This window comes from Pelodiscus sinensis, chromosome 5 (assembly GCF_049634645.1).
Source record: "Pelodiscus sinensis isolate JC-2024 chromosome 5, ASM4963464v1, whole genome shotgun sequence".
NCBI classification, from domain to species: domain Eukaryota; kingdom Metazoa; phylum Chordata; order Testudines; family Trionychidae; genus Pelodiscus; species Pelodiscus sinensis.
Genome location: NC_134715.1, coordinates 2,140,670 through 2,158,845, shown reverse-complemented (window position 1 = coordinate 2,158,845; position 18,176 = coordinate 2,140,670). Strand labels below are relative to the sequence as shown.

The 18,176-nt window shown below is 44.7% G+C and overlaps 1 protein-coding gene across 18 annotated transcripts in view; it reads right to left on the bottom strand.

The window, feature by feature from the left end:
- ADGRL3 (adhesion G protein-coupled receptor L3) overlaps positions 1-18,176 on the bottom strand; it is a 635,479-nt gene that overhangs the window by 157,428 nt on the left and 459,875 nt on the right. For 15 of the 18 annotated variants that reach the window (XM_075929235.1, XM_075929232.1, XM_075929231.1 and 12 more), the window contains 2 exons: positions 3,818-4,123; positions 394-497 (listed from right to left, as the gene is read on the bottom strand). In XM_075929235.1, coding sequence (XP_075785350.1) covers positions 394-497; positions 3,818-4,123 — 410 coding nt within the window. The remainder of the gene's footprint in view (positions 1-393; positions 498-3,817; positions 4,124-18,176) is intronic. The other 3 variants (XM_075929229.1, XM_075929223.1, XM_075929234.1) reach the window with 1 other exon arrangement.

Below are 18,176 nucleotides of genomic sequence, written 5' to 3'. Positions count from 1 at the left end.
TGGACATGTGAGGGGAAAGATCCCTTCCTTGATAATCTTGTAGTTCTAACATTCTTGCATCACTTTCCCCCACCTAAATTCAAGGTTTCGCCTCTCTCTCTTTCCCCTTTCCCAACTGGCTGCATTAGTTTACATTTTGTCCCCAACTTTCTGTCTCTCCCCATCCTCCAAGTGCTACCGGCACCAGGTCTTGAAAACTCCGGTGTCCCCCCATTCCACGGTCCAACCGTGGCTTGCTTTTTGTGCCAGGGCATCACTAGTCCCTGATGTGGCAGTCCTCTCTTTTTGTTATCATTGCATGTTTTCACTTAAGCCATGTCTCCTTCGTTCCCTCTGGTGCCCGGTAAATCCAAACACAGGCTCAAAGAAGGTTATTTGGAGGTGGAACTTTACCTTCTGTGTGATGTGGTTGACCCAGGGAGAAGAGCAGTTGCTGAGGTCAGGCCCTTGTGGGTCCCAGATCCCATCAGGAGCGAGACACAGGAAAGTCGAAACACCTACAAAGACAACACAGGAAGGACTCTGTTATCACCTGGCAAATGTATTAATAAGCCTGGCTCCAGACTTTAATCATTTCATAAGGATGGAAACTGCACCCCACACATGCAGCCTGGCGAAGCTCTGTTGTGAGGACTTCAGTGAGGAGCCATGCCTGGCCCTCAGTACTGAAGTATTCAGGCGCCTCCCACTCATTAATGTGTTTATCCCGACAAGACCCCAGGACACAGATACGGAGCCAAGGCACAGGGAGATTCGTCCTGGATCTCACAGGGAGCCTGTGGCAGAGCAGAAAATTGAACCAGGAAACCATGAGTCCTAAGCTTCTGCCCTAACCAATGGACCAGCCATGGTCTTTGTTTTGCCCACTAATGAGTCCAGGATCAGTCCCTCAGGCACCTCCCCTGCCATTTTGTGCAGATTGTGCTGAGCTGCAAAGCCCTGAAGCCACCTGGTTAGAAACACACCACATTTATGAGTGACAAGGAGGAGGCAATATAGTCCCTTTAACTCCCGCTTCCCTCACCCTCACTGCCATACACAGCGACTCCCGTCTCAGCCACACAGCCGTAGAAGGCCAGGAAGCAGAGCTGTAACGAGCCTGCATTCTGCCCTGCAGAGCCAAACTTTTCAAGAGGGAAGTAAATGAGATGCAGGGCCTGAGGTGACTCCCACTAAAGTCAACGAGTGTTTTGCCGATGTCTTCAAAGGGGGCAGGAACAGACGCACTGATAACACACGGCAGCGCTCGTGAATCGGGCGAATCTCAGGAATTAGGAGCAGAAAGGCCCATTGGCTGTGCTGGACCATCCCCGAACCTGGTGGGAACTTTTCCATATTCCAAAATACATCATCCAATCTAGTTTTCAATAACTCAGGTAGTGGAGCATACAGATTTTCTACCAAGACCTCGCAGTAAGGAAATGGCTCCTGATAGTCACCCTAACTTGGCTTTCACTTCATAGAATCATAGAACACTAGAACTGGAAGGGACCTCGAGAGGTCATCAAGTACAGTCTCCTGCCCTCATGGAAGGAACAAGCACTGTCTAGACCATCCCTGACAGGTGTCTGTCCAACCTGCTCTTAAATATCTCCAGAGATGGGGATTCCACAACCTCCCTGGGCAATTTATTCCAGTGTTTCACCACCCTGACAGGGAGTGACCACCTCCCTTGCTGCATTTTAAGCCCAGTGCTTCTCGTCCTAACCTCAGAGGCCAAGGAGAGCAACTTTTCTCCCTCCTCCTTGTAATAACCTTTTAGATACTTGAAAGCTGTTACCATGTCCCATCTCAGTCTTCTCTTTTCTAAATTAAGCAAACCCAATTCTTTCAGCCTTGCCTCATAGGCCATGTTCTCTAGACCATTAATCATTTTTGTTGCTCTTCTCTGGACCTTCTCCAATTTCTCCACATCTTTCTTGAAATGTGGTGCCCAGAACTGGACACAATATTCCAATTGAGGCCTAACCAGCGCAGAGTAGAGCAAAAGAATGTCTTTCTTTCTGCCCTCAATTTTATGACCTAGATTTTATAGGTGACTATTTTATTCCCCCTCCGTCGTCATGCAGCTGAGCTATGGGCCCAATCCTCCAATGGCCTAAACTCGGTATCATTATTTACAGCTATGTGAAGTGGCTGGAAAAGGCCCCCAAAAGACAATTTTATGCCCACTCTGCACTTACTAGGGCCAACTCTCCCCTCACGTATCGATTTCACTCGCTTGACTTCACCGGGTTTGAAAGGCGGCTCAGGAGCAGCGCACACACGTGTGAAGGAAGACACCGGGAGCATGGCAGTGGAAAATGGAGACCTAACTTATTTTGCTCTTTTAAACTTTTCTCCACTTCTTCCAGCTCTTTATTGATTTTTTTGCTGCTCTTTAGCAAATTCCCTCCACCTCCCTCCTAATTTATTGGTATACTGCAGGGGCGGGGAACCTTTTTAAAGTCAGGGGCCACTGACCCACAGAAAAATCAATTGGGGGGAGGCGCACACAAGTGAGAAGCAAAACAAAAAACAAACCAACTAAAAACCTTCGCTGACACGGCCCCTGACTGAGAAGGAGAAAGACACTCCCCACAAACCCCTCACACACCAGAGCCAGGGGGACCCAGCCTAGTAGATTCTGTGTGCTCCAGACCTGTGGTGGGGCAGCAGAGGGGCTGGAGCACCAGCATGGGGTCCCCATCCTGGGGGGAGGGGCCCTGAGAGTCCAGGGCTTTATCTAGGCAAGCTGGGGGCTGCATCCGACCTCTGGGCCTGAGGTTCCCCACCTCTGGAATGCAGGTTCTCAGAGCTGGATGCTAGACCAAGTTCCAGGTTTACAATGATGCCCGTGATACTGTGACGCCAGGTGCACACTCAGAAGGGGCCTGCCAGTTCGCTCCATCCACCCTGTGCCTTTACTCAGCCTCTTTCCCCATAAGGCCCCACCTGCTGCTTGCTCCTCTTGGTCCCTCCCCCACTGTTGCCATGCAAGCAGGAGCGAGGCCTTGAGGTGGATCCCAAGTGAGGTCATGGGGTGAAGAGTTGGGGCACCCTGACTAGAACTGGTTAACCTCCCCCCTCTGCAAATGACACATTTTTCTTAAGCATTTAGACAAAACCAAACCATCCACTGAAGTAGAGCTGGTCAGAGAAAAAATAAGTTTGAATTTTTGCTTTAAAAAAAAATCTCACTTTTACGTGCCGTGCTATGGAGCAGGGAGGCCTAGTTCACCCACCAAAACTGGAGACTCTTGGCCACACGCGTTAAGATGCCATCAACTGAAACACTCAGGGTCACACCCTGGCTAATGATGAGACTGAAGATAAACCCCAAAGAATCAAAACCTCAACAACCCCTCCCCGCCGGCTCTGCTCATCCATCTCCAGGACAAACTGCACCCTATTCTCAACAGGGCATTTCCCTTGGCAACACCAGGGTTGAATCCCACTGGATGAGCCCCCGAGCCCTGGTGTTCGCTGGGAGTTGAAGGTGCTCAGGACCTTGCAGGGAGGGCTCAGTGCATTCAGGCGCTAGTCCTCCGCCCAGCGAGGCGCTCCTCAGCTACCTGCCACACTTCATTAACTTGTTCCACAGGCGCCGTGCCTCGTGGGCCTGCCTGGGAGGAGACAGGGAGCGACCTATCACTGGGAGCTGCAAGCAGATCTCTGACCGAGTCACTGAAAGAACCAGCCAAGGGTCAGAGTGCCACAGAGTTGAAGGCCAAAAAGGACCAGCAGGTCACTAAGTCTGACTCCTTGGACTTCACAGGCCAACGCCACCATCTGGCACTGGCACGCGGCTGGCTAGGGTTACATAGACGGGGCTCACCTACTGTCCCCATAGGGCACGGCTGCTTTGCCAGCTGTCCTTGTCGAGTTCTAAACCACATGATCTCACGGGCTTCCACGGCCTCGCAGCTCTCTGCCCCCACCGCGGGCAGCTGGGAGGAGGCGGGAGGGAGGGGGGTGGTCATGTCGTCGGGGACATCCACCACCGGGGAGGGCGTGCTCGTGCTCCTGTTCCTTCTGCCCACGGCAGAGGCGGTGGTGGTGCGGCCGGTGCTCGTGGCGGGGAGGAGCAAGGTGGTGCTGGTGGTGGTGCTTCCTTGGCCGTGCGCCCGAGATGTCGATACTTCTGGAACAAAGCAAAAGTACATTAAAACCAAAGCGCAACTGCGGATCGCCTTGGCTTTCAATGCTTTAGCCCACAAGGGCGCGTAAATATTTCACGGCACACCGTTTTCTCTCCAGAATGAGCAAGGAGCCTAGGAAGTAACTGCATCAAAGCTGCATCCGAGTACCAACCTCATTAATGGCAGCTTTCATAGTCCTTCCCAAAGCATAAGAGAAACGCTCTCCTCACAGAGAGCAGCTACATGGTGCAACAAAGAGTAGGAGTTTGGTTTCTGCCAATCACAGATTAACACCTTAGTAAGCCCTCTGTGACTGCCCGCTGTAGGGGACTGCAATACAAACAGGCTTAGAAGAATTAGATTTTTATTGCTCCATATCAGCCAGTTTTGACCTCACCTATGCACACAAACCACTGAAAAAATGTTTCCATTAATAGTTAGGATGTATAGGTAGGCAAACCAAAAGAAGTGCCACTTGAGAACTTCTTAGTGTGAAAATCCAGAGATTTAGACTTTTGAACAAGGTTCATTACAAATAGACTAGCAAATAAATAGTAAAAAAACAGGCACGATAGATTGATGTGCGGAGATTTACTTTTCATATTGTGACACGCAATGTTGACAATTGCTACTTTAATGGTTCACAAAGCTTTGAGTTTTTGAATCTCAACTCTATTGTCATTAAATAACTGTCATGATTCTCTCCCCTCCCCCCAAAAATGAACATTTAAATAGATAAAAATGGTGGGAAAGGTTTAAGACCTATAATTTCGCACAACTGAAAACTGAAATTGACAGAAAGCTAAAAAAAAAACCCGTACAAATAAACATCACCACGACGTGTCACAGTGATCAAGAAATAACAAGTGAATTCTGCCACGCCCACGGATAAGCTAGAAAATGGCAAGAGAAGAGGTGGCGATCTTTGCAAGCAGGCTGATGTCACTCCATGGTCTTAACTCATGGATGTACTGGAAAAGCCCTCCCCAGGAACTGCTGCTCCATGGAATTGCCAGCACCCTTCCTGTAGGGCCTCACAACAGTGCTGTCTTGTGGGGAGTCATTACGGCCACATGCCCGATCCTACCAGTAACAGCAGGGTCCTCGCGATGTAGCGGTTGTGGTGGCCTGAACGGAACGCCTCCAAGAAGGTACATTCATCGAGGGATGACTCATTCTAAGGATCTTCCATTCAAACCGGCAGCAAGGAGAGGTTAAACTCATTTAAACCCCCATTAACCTGCCTTCCACTGCATAATTGCTCTGCTAAGTGCTGTAAGTGAAAATATGGAGAGGCAGCCACCTTGCAATGACGCTGTTTTGCCTGCTATGTAGACCCACGCGTTGGCACTGATTCGGACTTCTGAAAAGCACCAAGGGGAGCGCTCGGATTCGGCTCTTCATTATAATTCACACTCCAGTCTGAGACGGCGCGGTGGGTCCTGGCTCCCTATTGCCTTGTCTCTTGTGCTTTCATTGGAGGTGCCCCCATTCTGCACAGGGGAAAGGAGTACATCGTGCACCCGCCCAGCAGAGTGCTGGCTTTCTCTTCGCCCCACACTTGGAGGAAGGGATGCTTTTCCCGCCACCATTTCCTCCTCCCTCCCCTAGGACAGTCTATCAGACACTTCTGCTGGGAGACTGAGGCCTTCTACTTTTTGCTTGGAGTAACCATTTTCCCCTCTCTGGGTCTTGCTGAAGTGACCAGTTTGGGGAGGAAGAAGAATCCCGCAAGCCCCATTTCACAGCAAGAGAGCCATCGCTGCCCATACACTACATAACACCAGGTCCAGACACACGGGCTTTAGTTCTTTAAAAGTTCCTACGCTCCTTGAGGTCCTTCAGACAAACACTTTATTTGATCCTGCCTGGAGTGCAGGACACCAGACTAGATGTCCCTTCTCCTGCATATCTAGGACTCCATGAAAGTAGTGTCTGTGCACCTCACAACTGGCAGGGTGTTGATCCTCCTAGCACCCAGTTTGGTAGAGAAAGGCTACAGGGCCCATTACAAGGGTGGAAAACAGAGGGAAAGTGACATGGAGAATCCAACCCATGGACTCAAGTCCAGATCTTCCAGCATCTGAGGCCAGTGCCCTCTGCACTAGCCAATCTCTTCCATATGGTGCAAGAGGACGAGCTGAACTTTCTTGGCTAAATCCTAGGCTTGTAGGGTTTGCGATCACATGATCAGTTCAAAGCATTTTCTTTACAACTTGCCTCAAAGACACACCTATTGGGCCCAGCCCGAAGAGCTGTTTACTCACATGTATTCCACACCTTTCAGGAACAGGCTCTTTCTTATTAACCTCCTGACCCTGATTGGCTAGCACTCACCGCTGTGGTCTCTACCTGTGTACCCAAGAATGGGGTTTGCCAGGAGGCGGATTTGAAAACCAGGGAAGTTTCATCTGCGGGCTGCTGATCATATTTCCCAGCATGTTCACACTGACTCGCTGTCACTCTGTGTTCTGAGTTTGAATGAATTCTCCCCCCCCTCCCTTCCCCGCAAAAATAAACACAAAGCAAAAATCCACCAAAAGCACCAGGTCTCCCTCTGTGTCTGTTCAAAGCTGTGCTAAACCACCAAGCTGCATGTGTTTCCCGTTTGAAGTTACCACATGCCTAAAAGACTTCAGCAAAAATAGTACAGTTAAATTTCACCAGCTTTTCTCTTATAATTTGACAACTGGCCACAAGACATTGCCAGAGATAATTGCAGAGATGGTTGTGTCTATATGAGTTAAGCCACCTAAGACAAAACTGGCCTGTACAGGTTGAAGCTCTCTAGTCTGGCACCCTCAGGACCTGAGAATTTGTCAGTCCACAGGTGGTCAATGTTGTCTAGCAGCATAACCAGCACTGCCACTGATCACTGGGCTCCTAAGAGACATTGAGGGGTACATTAGAGCTAAATAACAGCACAGAATACAGAGAGCCAGGACTGTCGGCTGTAAACAAACTTGTCCATAAGTGGACATCTGGCTAACTACAATCATATCAGATCATGGATGTCGCTAGACCGGTGAGTGCTGGACTAGAGAGGTTGAACCAGTCGTTGTGGATGACCACTCAATCATTTCCAAATGCAAGTGGAAAAGACAAACGGCTTTCCCAGCAGTCAGAGGAGAGCAATGCCGGAATTAAAGCCTAAGTAACATGACCAACATTTTCATTTATGGATGTCAAATATTCGGGTGGAGGGGAGGAGGTCCATATTCAGGCATTTCAGTAAGAGATCTGATTTTCAAAATGGTGAGCACTATGCAGTTTCCATGGACTTGAATAGTAATCAGAGGGTGTTTGAAATTTTGAGCCTGCCTTTTAGAAACAGTTATTGTAAATCTTGGACTATATTGTTTTCAGGTTGTAGCTCTGGAAGGGTTTATTGTATCAGCGATGCATGGGGAATTTACAAATATGTTCTCTGAGTCATAAAATAGCAGTTATTTTATCTGCCTAGACCCCTGGGCATTGATGCAAGAACCAGTTTCAAGGGGGGTTTTGTTTTTTCTCTGTGTGCGTGCGTGTGTTACGCTTACTAATAAATAAATAAAAACACGCTCAGCACTGAATTCAGCTTCACATCATATGAAGGACAAATGACAAGAAAGGATAAAACAACTGGCCTGAAGTCACCTAACAGTATTCAACGGGTGGGACACTGCTCAGTTCAGTTCTACAGTCTCATTATTCAACAAGTCAACTTGGTAATGAGTACCAAAAGACGAGATTGAAATCTACAGTGAGTGCCTTCTGTGCTCTGTAAAACTCACTGCTCTTGGTATGGCACTCACACATCCATGTCCTTTAAAACCAACTTAATTGGTTAGTTGGAAAAGAATAAGAGATCGGAATGATTTACATATAAATAACTCTTAAATCCAAGTAAAACCTTGGATAGACTGCAACTTGTGCAAAATTACTTGATGTTCTACAGGACAGAATACAGATGAGCTACCCAGATTTATCCACACCGCCAAGGAATGGTAAATTTTAGACTTGAAGAAAACCAGTGTTGCATGGGGCCATTTTAATAGAAGACATTACTTCCTAATACAATGTTTTCTTACTAAGGAGCAGTAACCTTCTAAAATCATTAACCTTATTACAACCAGCAATGCATATGTATGGTTATTTTATTTTACGGCTTGTTTGACTGTGTTTCGCCGTATTGAGAGTTTAAGGTTAGATTTAGAGTAAACAGATTCCATGACTGGCTTTAGACACAGAACACCTGTAAGTCTCTACACTTGGATTCAATGGAGCACCATTCTGGTGCTGAGCGTAACCCAGAGCTCTACTGGGAACGGCTGTACTCTGGTTTCTGCAACCCTCTCTTCTCTTAGCTATCCCAAAGCAATACGGTATTTTTTCTCCCCGTGTCCTATGCATGCACAGAACGTCCGCATGAGTAATAGAAGACTTGCTTTTCCAGTCATGCCCAGGCTGGAGGGATGGCTACGAAAGGGCATTTCTGAGGTCCCCAGCAAGAGCTGTAACTCACCAGGAAATACACAGCCCAACCTGATGGGCTGATTATACTTGGGAAAAAATAAGACCCATCTTCCTTGCTCTTTCCATGCCTCACATTTCACACAGAGATTGAGCCTTCAGGGGGCCTGCCCAGCCACACTTCCTTTGGGCTCAGTGGGAATTTTACCAGACTAAAGACTGCTCAAAACAAGCAGTGTTTTCAAGCATTGGGGATACGCATGTCCTTCATTTCTGATCTCTTGACCTAAAATGATAGGCTGTATTCACCTGGGCTAAGATGGTCACAGATTGGGTTCCTGTCACAGGGCAAAACCCACTTGTCATCTTATACTCAGCTACAGTCTCTCCTTTGTGGCACTGGTAGACATCGGACTGTGCTCACACGGGGCCACACACAAGTCTCATAGATGTTAAGACCAGTAGGGGGCATCATGATCACCTAGTCTAGCTCCTTGCACATTGCAGGTCTCAGAACCTCACCCACGCACTCCTGTAACAGACCCACAACCTCTGGTTGAGTGACTGGCTTTTCCAGTTACAGTCAGCACCAGAAGAGTGCTCCATCGAATCACCTCCTAATTTCAAAATGGCAAGACCAATCTTTTTGGATTACAATATAAACTGTTTTGTATCTAGGCAAGAGTGCTTTTCATCACCAGATCTCCCTTTGCTCAAGTATTCTTGTAGGGTATCTAAGCATCAGGAAAGTTACCTCGGGAAATTTATCTTTGAACAAAGATACGTGGTGAATTTTCCATCACTTCAAGCTTTTTCTTGAAGTGGGGGAGGGGAGGCTACCCAAAAGCATCTCACAGGGCTACAATGGGAGAGGAGTAAGAGATCTCTGAGGAGGACGAGGTAGCTGCCTCTCGGCCATGTTGTTCAGAAGGCAGCATCGCCTCTAGGAGCAGCGCAGAAACAAGGGTGGCCATATCTATATGAGTATGTACACTAATGTGCTATCATTTGGGGGAGGGGGAAAGAGAGAGAGGGGATTGCCAGAGCCTGAAATATTTTCATAGGGATTCCCGGCAATAAAGGTTCGAGAACCTCTGCTTTTAAATCAAAGCTGGGTATCTTTCTGGAAAAAAAAAGTGATGTAGAAGTTGGAGGGTGAAGTTCTATGCCTTATGTTAGGGGGGTGTTTGACAGGATGATCGCCAAGATCCCTCCTGGCCTTACAACCTAGGAATCTGTGCATTAAAACGTTGGTTCTAGTAGAATTGCATGCAGAGAGCATGGGGCTTCCCCAGGTCAGAGGCAGGTCAGGCATGGCTTGCAGATTCACAAAGAGATGTCCAGCTTCACTGAGTCTATACAGCTCTACAGCCAGTGTGGAGAGAGCCTGATATTCTAACTGATGTCAATGGCCAAGAAACCACACATGTTCAGCAGTCAGGGTGCTGCGACCCGCTCTCCCAGACCCACTGAAAATACTGGAACAGCTATTTAGATTGAAGTGGAACAGTTCAATTTCCACTGAAACGCAGAACAGTTATGTTATTTGCTCACACAAATCTTCTGTGTCTGCATTCTCAGTTATTTACACGGTAAGAAAACACAGCATTCCTGATTTCTGAAAGGTTGTTAGAAGCTCAAAACCTAAAGGTCTTAGCAGATTTTTGCCCTTATTCTATAAGGTAAATAGTTATTTTGCTTACCACATTTCATTCCTTACCTTTCTTTTTCTATCAAGCAATCAAACAAGATACAGTTACACACTTAATAGGAAGGTTTAAACACCTTTTGAAAGAAAAAAAACACATTCTGATTAAAAGAATTAAAAAAAACAACCAGCTGTTTTTCTCTTGTCCACTGTCTTTGTAAAAATGATGAAGTGGGTGTTACCCATGAAAGTTCATGATAGTTCATTTGTTAGTCTCTACGGTGTCACAGGGTGACTCATTATTTTTAAAATTACAGACTAACACGGCTACCCCTATAAGATGTCATACCATAAGTTAATTAATTTCCTTCTAGCATTGTCCAATACTTGTTACTGCAAGTTTTTTTTGACGCTTAGTAGAAAAACTATTTTAAAATTAAAAACAAAATCCTGTTTCCATTTCTTTATGGGTTTGATCCAAAATCCACTGATGTCAAGAGCAACATACTCACTAATTTCAACAAGCTTTGGGTTAAACCTTACATATGCACCAGCATAATTAACAATGAAAAGAGCAAATGACTTGTTCATGAACCTCTTATGTGAAACTTCCTGTGTTGTACCATGTAATGTGCATGTGTGTCTATCAAGCAAACACTATACGTCTGTACCCACTGAAATATTGGTTCCTGTATTTTACTACAGCAAGATAGTGATAACAAAAGAAAGCAGAAAAAAAATAACAGGTTATCCTCCATTTCATAGAAACAGAATTAAGACTTTATAAAAAGGATACCTTACTTTTTGTTTCCTAAAGAGGAAGGCCAAGTGTGTCTCATAGCAAACATCTGGATTGCCCTTCATTCACTATACAAGGACTTTCTTGCCAATCGTGGATAAATCTGAACCAGAGACATGTAAGGACACAAGAGTAAAATATGATTCTTTGGGCTGCTTTTGACAGCTGGGTCTGGCTGGGAGATGTGATTTGATGGATAAAGGCCCAATGCATCTCAAGAATCTTCCCAAGATTTTCTCCAACTGAACTGGTTGGAAATAAGGGCCCAAAGCAAACCAAGTCAACTTGAAAGACATTCTTTAAGAGAAGCAGCTCTTTCATCTCGGCCATAAAATCTAAGGTGAGTGGACAAACGCTGGGATGAGCTGATTGTGAGGCTGGGCCAAACACTCCAGGCATTTTGACAAACACAGAAAGAGGTTCAATATGGATCCAGACCACATTTAGGTAGACTCTGAAGGGGAGGCTAAGATTTATTGCTGTGGCCCAAAATTTGATGCAAACTTAATTGCTTCATCTGGTTTCAGCCTGAAGCCAATTAAAACACTGCGCGCTATCTGAAATTCACTTTGAGCTTTCTACATTAATTTGAAAAATGGAACGAACATACAATTCAAGGATGTAAAGCCAAAAAAAAAAAAAGCTGTATTCTACTACAGGATACTAGGAGCCTTCTCTAACACGAAACCACATTGCCTCAAAACTTTTTGGCTTGGGCCGACACAAATTTTTTTCCTGATCAAAAGGGGAACATTTTCTGCGGAAAAAAAATACCCATTTTTTAGTCTGCTCTATTCAGTGCCCAGCAGCTCACTTATTGGGCCCATTGCATTTTTTATGAGAAATTGATGTTCACGGTTATTCCAACATACCCGACAACTTTGATGTTTTCCAAAACGTTGCACGATGCGACGCCTCAGTTTAAAATGTAAGCCTGTAGAGAGCCATTAGGAGGGGAAAGAATGTGTTTCCTGGACCAATTTAGGGGCTCCAGCAGACAGATGTAAGTATTTAACTACTGCACATTACATTTCACAAAGGGAAATGTTCAAAATTTGCCCAGCTTTCGCAGTAGGTAGTTAGGAAAGTGCTATATCAAATCTGTGTTTGTTCTTATCATCCCCGTTGTCAGCTTCTGTCAGGCCGTGCTTAGACAAAGATCTTACCCAGAGTCTTAGCTGCTCTCTCTTATTCGATGCCCAGGGTACGTCTGTGAATCTCTCACCTTCTACTGGGAAGACTCACCCCAAGCATTCACTCTCGCATTTGCAATGGGTCCTGAAGATTTGGACAGAAATTAAAACTGGACCATCATCTGAAGTACAGGGGAAGGGCTGTGTCTCTTCACTGGCCTCTGGCAATGCTTTTGGAAATGGAGATTAACTAGGCCCATGGGAGCCCTGGTAAACAGGAACATCATAGAGGAGCTGATCTAATCAACAGTGCATCAGGAGCTATTAGAAATGGACTCAATGAATAGATCGGAGAGTTCAGTCAAAGAGCTATCTTAAGGCGACGTAGCGTTCCATCGCTCCATTTAGGTGCGAACGCTGTTGTATGCGGCTGCATTGGTTTTAATCAATCTATTTTGAAATAAAAAAAGCAGAGTTGATATTTTAAGTCATATCCCCCATCGTTATCTTTCCTGGGTACAACTGAAAGTACGCAGGGAACTTCTAACCTCCTAAACAATCTATTTTGCCCTCTGTGATTTACATCGGTCACAGTTCTGGGTGCTGGTTGGATAGGTTGTCTTCCAACATGCATACCTCAAACTCCAGTCAGGAGAAGACCAGCAGGAAGACCCCCATACTCTCACTGCAGAAATTGCTTTTGGTTTCAACAACAGTCAGTGTCAGTTTTCCATTCTAGCCACTTTAGCACATGCATGTACATACAAACAGCTTGCATAAAGTTTGCTGCAGGTCAAAATGATCAGGGGTGGGTTGTTTTCTAGTTACACGGACAGTATCTATTACACACATTGAGTGTCTTGAGAGAGAAAGCAAAATGTACAAAATACTGAATGAAGAAAATTATTTTTTCTTGGCATTTTCAGAGAGATCAATGTAATGTCATTGAGTAACAAATGTTATTGCATATTATCTATTTTTGTTTGTATTTTCCTCCGTATTTTGAATTGCATACTTGATATCCAGTCAGCACGATAAAATCCTTTTCTTTCCCATTCAACAGCAGTTATCCATGTTTGTATAATAGATGCTCCCTTTCAGCAAATGGAAACATGACTGAGAGCCAGAAAACTGAAGGGTTATGACCAAGTGGCTTTAGGGGATGACCGCAACTGACCTAATCAACACAGCTGAAGCTCACGAGTCCTTCAGTTAGCCAAAGATTTCGTATACAGAATGTCCCCTTGCACTTTGACTACTGGCTACTACATTTGCTTTTTTTTCAGTACAGACTATACAAATAACTTTACTCAAATATAACTATTTTGTGAATTGCTCTGCTTATTCTTGTGCGTAAAATCTTTGATCAGGATTTATTCAGTGAGATGGGCGATTGACCACTGAGAAATGTCATGGGATCCCTTAAACATATAATAATTTAAACATGGAATGGCTGGATGGTTGCTTTTCAATTTGTGAAATGGCTCAAAGTTGGTAAATAAAACAGAATTGGATGGCTTTCAAAAGCACAGATTATGTTTTTCAATTCTCAGTGACTCAATGCTTCCAAGATGCACTCCAGCAAATCTCGCATTAATATTTAAAAACTGATTGTGTTGTGCTGTTACACTTGAGAAAGAGAGCATGCACAACACAACAAAACAAAACAAAAACCACTGGAACTACAGAGATGTAGGTAACGCTGAATCTTTGCTGTACATCCATGTACAGCTTGTGTGAGTGGGTGGGATGGAAGCAGGCTTCGGAGGCTTTCTACGTTGTGCCTGCTGATTTCAGAGATTAATAGTATAAAGAATGCTTTTCGGAGACCAATTGTTTCCTCCATATCTGGCATGACAATATTTTCAGATTCCCTCGATTCTCAGGTGCTCTTTGTTAGTCTCTAAGGTGCCACAGGAATTCTCATTGTTTTTAAAGTTACAGACGAACACGATTCCCCCGCTGAGAGTCTTCATTCCATAGTTCCAGACCACGCTCACAAGCCACCATCAGGGCAGTGAACTTTAAATGTAGACACGCTTTGTCGATGTGTCAGCAAGTTGAAATCAACAAGGGGAGAGGGTGAGAAAAATGTCAGGAAAAGCAAAACTGTCACAGGGAGGCTGCTGATACTTCTTCTCCCCCCCTTTAACCCAAGTGTGGATTAACTACATTCAGATGCAAATCAGACCGCACTACAGTGCATTAAACAAAGCACTGAATGCAGGCCTTCTTGTTTACATATTAGCTGTTGAATGGATCCTGTTCTTTTATTATCCCCTAAGAATGATTTTGCCTAGTCAAACAGCAACATGAATGATAACCTCCCCCACACATAAAAGTTTGTTCTCCGTCCTTCACCAACACCACGCATTTTCCCTAGTGTTACAGAGCCACTGGTGTTCCAACACAGATAAAAAATCCCCACTGCTAAGGCCAATCGGAATGCTGCTGAGAGCTTTTCTCTAGAGGGCACTATGCTTTGCCAAGTCTTTGCTTGTGGTGCCTTTAATTTATTTATTTGTTTGATTCTGTGCTCCTTCATGAGTTGTGCATAGATTAAAAGCGGATTCAAAACTCCAGAAGCAGGAAATGCAGAGAAAAGGCAGCCTTTCCCCATCCCCACGGCTCCTTCCCCGGTACCTAGCTATGGCAAGTAGGGGCTGTGTCTAGACTGCAGGGTTTTTTCGAAAAAAGTAGCCTTTTTTCGAAAAAACGTCTCCTGCATCTAGACTACAGCCGCGTTCTCTCGAAATTAAATCGAAAGAACATGGCTTTTCTTTCAACGGCGGTACTCCTGAATTCACGAGGAATAATGCCTTTTTTCGAAAGTGCTCTTTCAAAAAAAGGCGCTATGTAATGCAAACTGTGCATTTTCGAAAGAGAGCATCCAGACTGCCCGGGTGCTCTCTTTCGAAAAAGCGGCTTGCTTTTTCAAAAGTACTGGTTGCAGTCTAGACGTTCTTTTTCAAAAGAGGCTTGCAGTCTAGACGTAGCCTTGATGCCATGCTGTCATCATCCTGAGACCTCTCCTATCACTCATAGGATTGCCAGATACTTTCACAAAAAATACCAAACATGGTGGGGAAATTGGTGGAGCACAAGAAAAAAAAAAGGATCAAAGCTGTTGAGGAAGAAAAAAAAAGAGCCACTGCGGTTTTAAATCTCCACTTCTCCTGCCCCCACCACATGCAGCGGGGGAGGAATGTCCCAAGAAAAACAGAAAATACTGGACATTTTACATGGGTTTTTTACTGGACAGAGGCTGCCAAAACCAGACACCGGGCAACCCTAATCACTCTGCTCTACAGAACGAAAAGCGGACAAGGTTTCAGACTCTGATTCACTTTTGATTCCGATGGTCATTGCATGGACCCTTTACCTTCCTTCATCAAACCCACCTGTGATTTAATTTACTCCTTTGTAGATGGGGGAAAGCAGAGGGAAGGGCAGAGAATACGTTTGCATGAAACAAACCAAATTTTTCATGTGAACACAAAAAACAGACACAAATATATTATGAGACCATCAAAGTTCAGATCCGTCTGAAAAGAAATTGTTTTCCTTTGAAGACAATAAGATGCTGATAGATCCCTTCCTGTATGCTTAATTATTTTGCAGAGGTATTTAAATATTGTTTATAGCTCTAGCCAGTGTTGTTGTTACTCAGGTTCAGGGATCAGCTTGCCTGCCTGTGACTGCAGGATTGAGGCCTACATTGATTTTATGGAGCACTGGCAGGGTATGTCTAGACTACAGGTTTTTGTTGACAGAGGCTTTGACGACAGATACTGTCGACAAAGCTTCTGTCGACAAAGAGCATTTAGACTTCACCCTGTTCTGTTGACAAAGCAAGCCGCTTTGTCGACATGAGAGTGTAGATGCAATAACGCCGTCTGTCGACAGAACTCTATCGACAAAAGGCATTGTTCTTCGTAGAATGAGGTTTACCACTGTCAACAAAACTGCCGAGTTCTGTCAACGTTATGTCGACAGAACTCGGCGGTAGTGTAGACACAGGTATAGTTTTATCGACAAAAGGCCACTTTTGTCGACAAAACCCTGTAGTCTAGACACCCACATTGTATAAAAGGGCTTTAACACCAAATGAGGAATTAACATTGTGAACAGATCCTGCAGCAGCGTAGCAGATTTTGAATGTGCACAGAGAGAGGGAGGGAGGCAATTATTTCAAAAGTGCTCGTGTCCTAGATACTCAAAGGCACTGTGCACCTAACTTCCATCCACATCCTCTAAGGTGTTTAGATGCCCTACTCGAGTGGAGATGAAAGAGGCTCCATTTGGCTCTTTTGGCCAAAGTGAAATCTTGGGAACTGGGGAATGTTGGCCAATCAGTACCCCGGCCGCAGTAGGCCAATGAGTGACAGACACTCCAACAGGGAGAAGTTACCTGGTATCCTTTTGTGAATGGCTCCTCCACTTGCTGTTGAGTCCACCATCTTTACCACCATCCCCATCGAGTTTCTCCACTCAATGAAGCAGAGGTGGCATTTGACATGGACACAGCAGTGAAATTCAAATAGACCTACGGAGGGGTTGTACGCTCCCACCCATCACCTGCACGCTCATATACCAGGTACTGGATTTTTTCCAGGGCAAGACCGATAAGGTGTCCTGCTATGTAACCCATAAACTGGGATAAACTCTCCTCAGCCCTCTCTTGGAAGTAGGCACCTAAATACCTTTGAGACTCTGCGCCTAAGTGGTTTAGGAACCAATGTTCCATGCCACTTTGGCGTTTTAAGTTATGTTCCTTTTCCTTGAGCAGCTGTTAGGTCACATAAGCACTTTTGAAAGTGTTACCCAAAATATAGATTAAAAAACCCACAAATGTCAATAAGAACATTGCAAAATACCTCTAATACCAATTTCTAACCTTAAAACCCAACACAGGATCAGATTTTTTTTAGTCGTATGTTGTCAAAAGTTAGTTGAGGCTAACACCTGAACATGGAGATAAAACCTGAAAATCATCTTGTTATCAATGGAAAAAATGCACTGTTAACTTTGCGAGCTGTTGAAACAGGCCCACAGAAAGGAGAGAGATCCATATTTGTAATGGGGAAACTAACATCAACACAACAAGAAGAAACCAAATGTCAGTACAATAAGAAGAAAACGTAAGCTGCTGAAGTAACGTAATCAGGTTAATAAAGTCCTCCAGAGTCATTTTTAAATGTTTAATCTTATTCTCCTTGAGAGGAACTCTAATAAGAACAAATAGCTGCCATCCGTATGGAACAAAAGTGACAGTCTGATCCAAAAAGGCATGTCTCCAAAACACACACAGTAAGCTGCTACATACCCAATTCATCATTTTTAAAAAAAATGTATTACTTGGCTAAAGGTGCACACATTTTGCATGATTTTATTCATGACGCCAGATATGGACATACACCAGAAAGCCAGAAGAAAAGAAGCTAGAGACACATGCAATCTGGATCAGCAACAAAAAAGGACACCAGAGACTTTTTGTTCCGCTATTAGCATAAGTGCAGGATAAAATTACTGGTTCAATACACTGCTAAAGATGCACTCTGTTTCTAACACACAGCCCAAGACTCATTTTATATCTCTTGCAATTAAAACAAAACAAGGAAATAATAGCAAGCTGTACTTTGATATTTTCCCTTTCATTTTCTAATCTAGTGAAATTAATTTGTGTTGTAAATATTTGCCAGAGAGATGCTCACCCCATCTGCCATCAATTATTTAGATAATTGCATAGAGGGTACACTTATAAAGTTTGCAAATGGTACCAAGCTGGGAGGGGTTGCAAGTGCTACGGAGGACAGGATTAAAATTCAAAATGATCTGGACAAACTGGAGAAAAGGGCTGAAGTAAACATGATGAAATTCAGTAAGGACAAACACTCTGCATTCTAGCAACTCAGCCTCAGAGAATGAGAAACTAAGTCATCTCCAACCATGCCCTCGCCTCTCAGTTTGGTGCTCCAAAATCCTCCATTTTCATGTTTGCACAAATTTCTCCCTTCCTT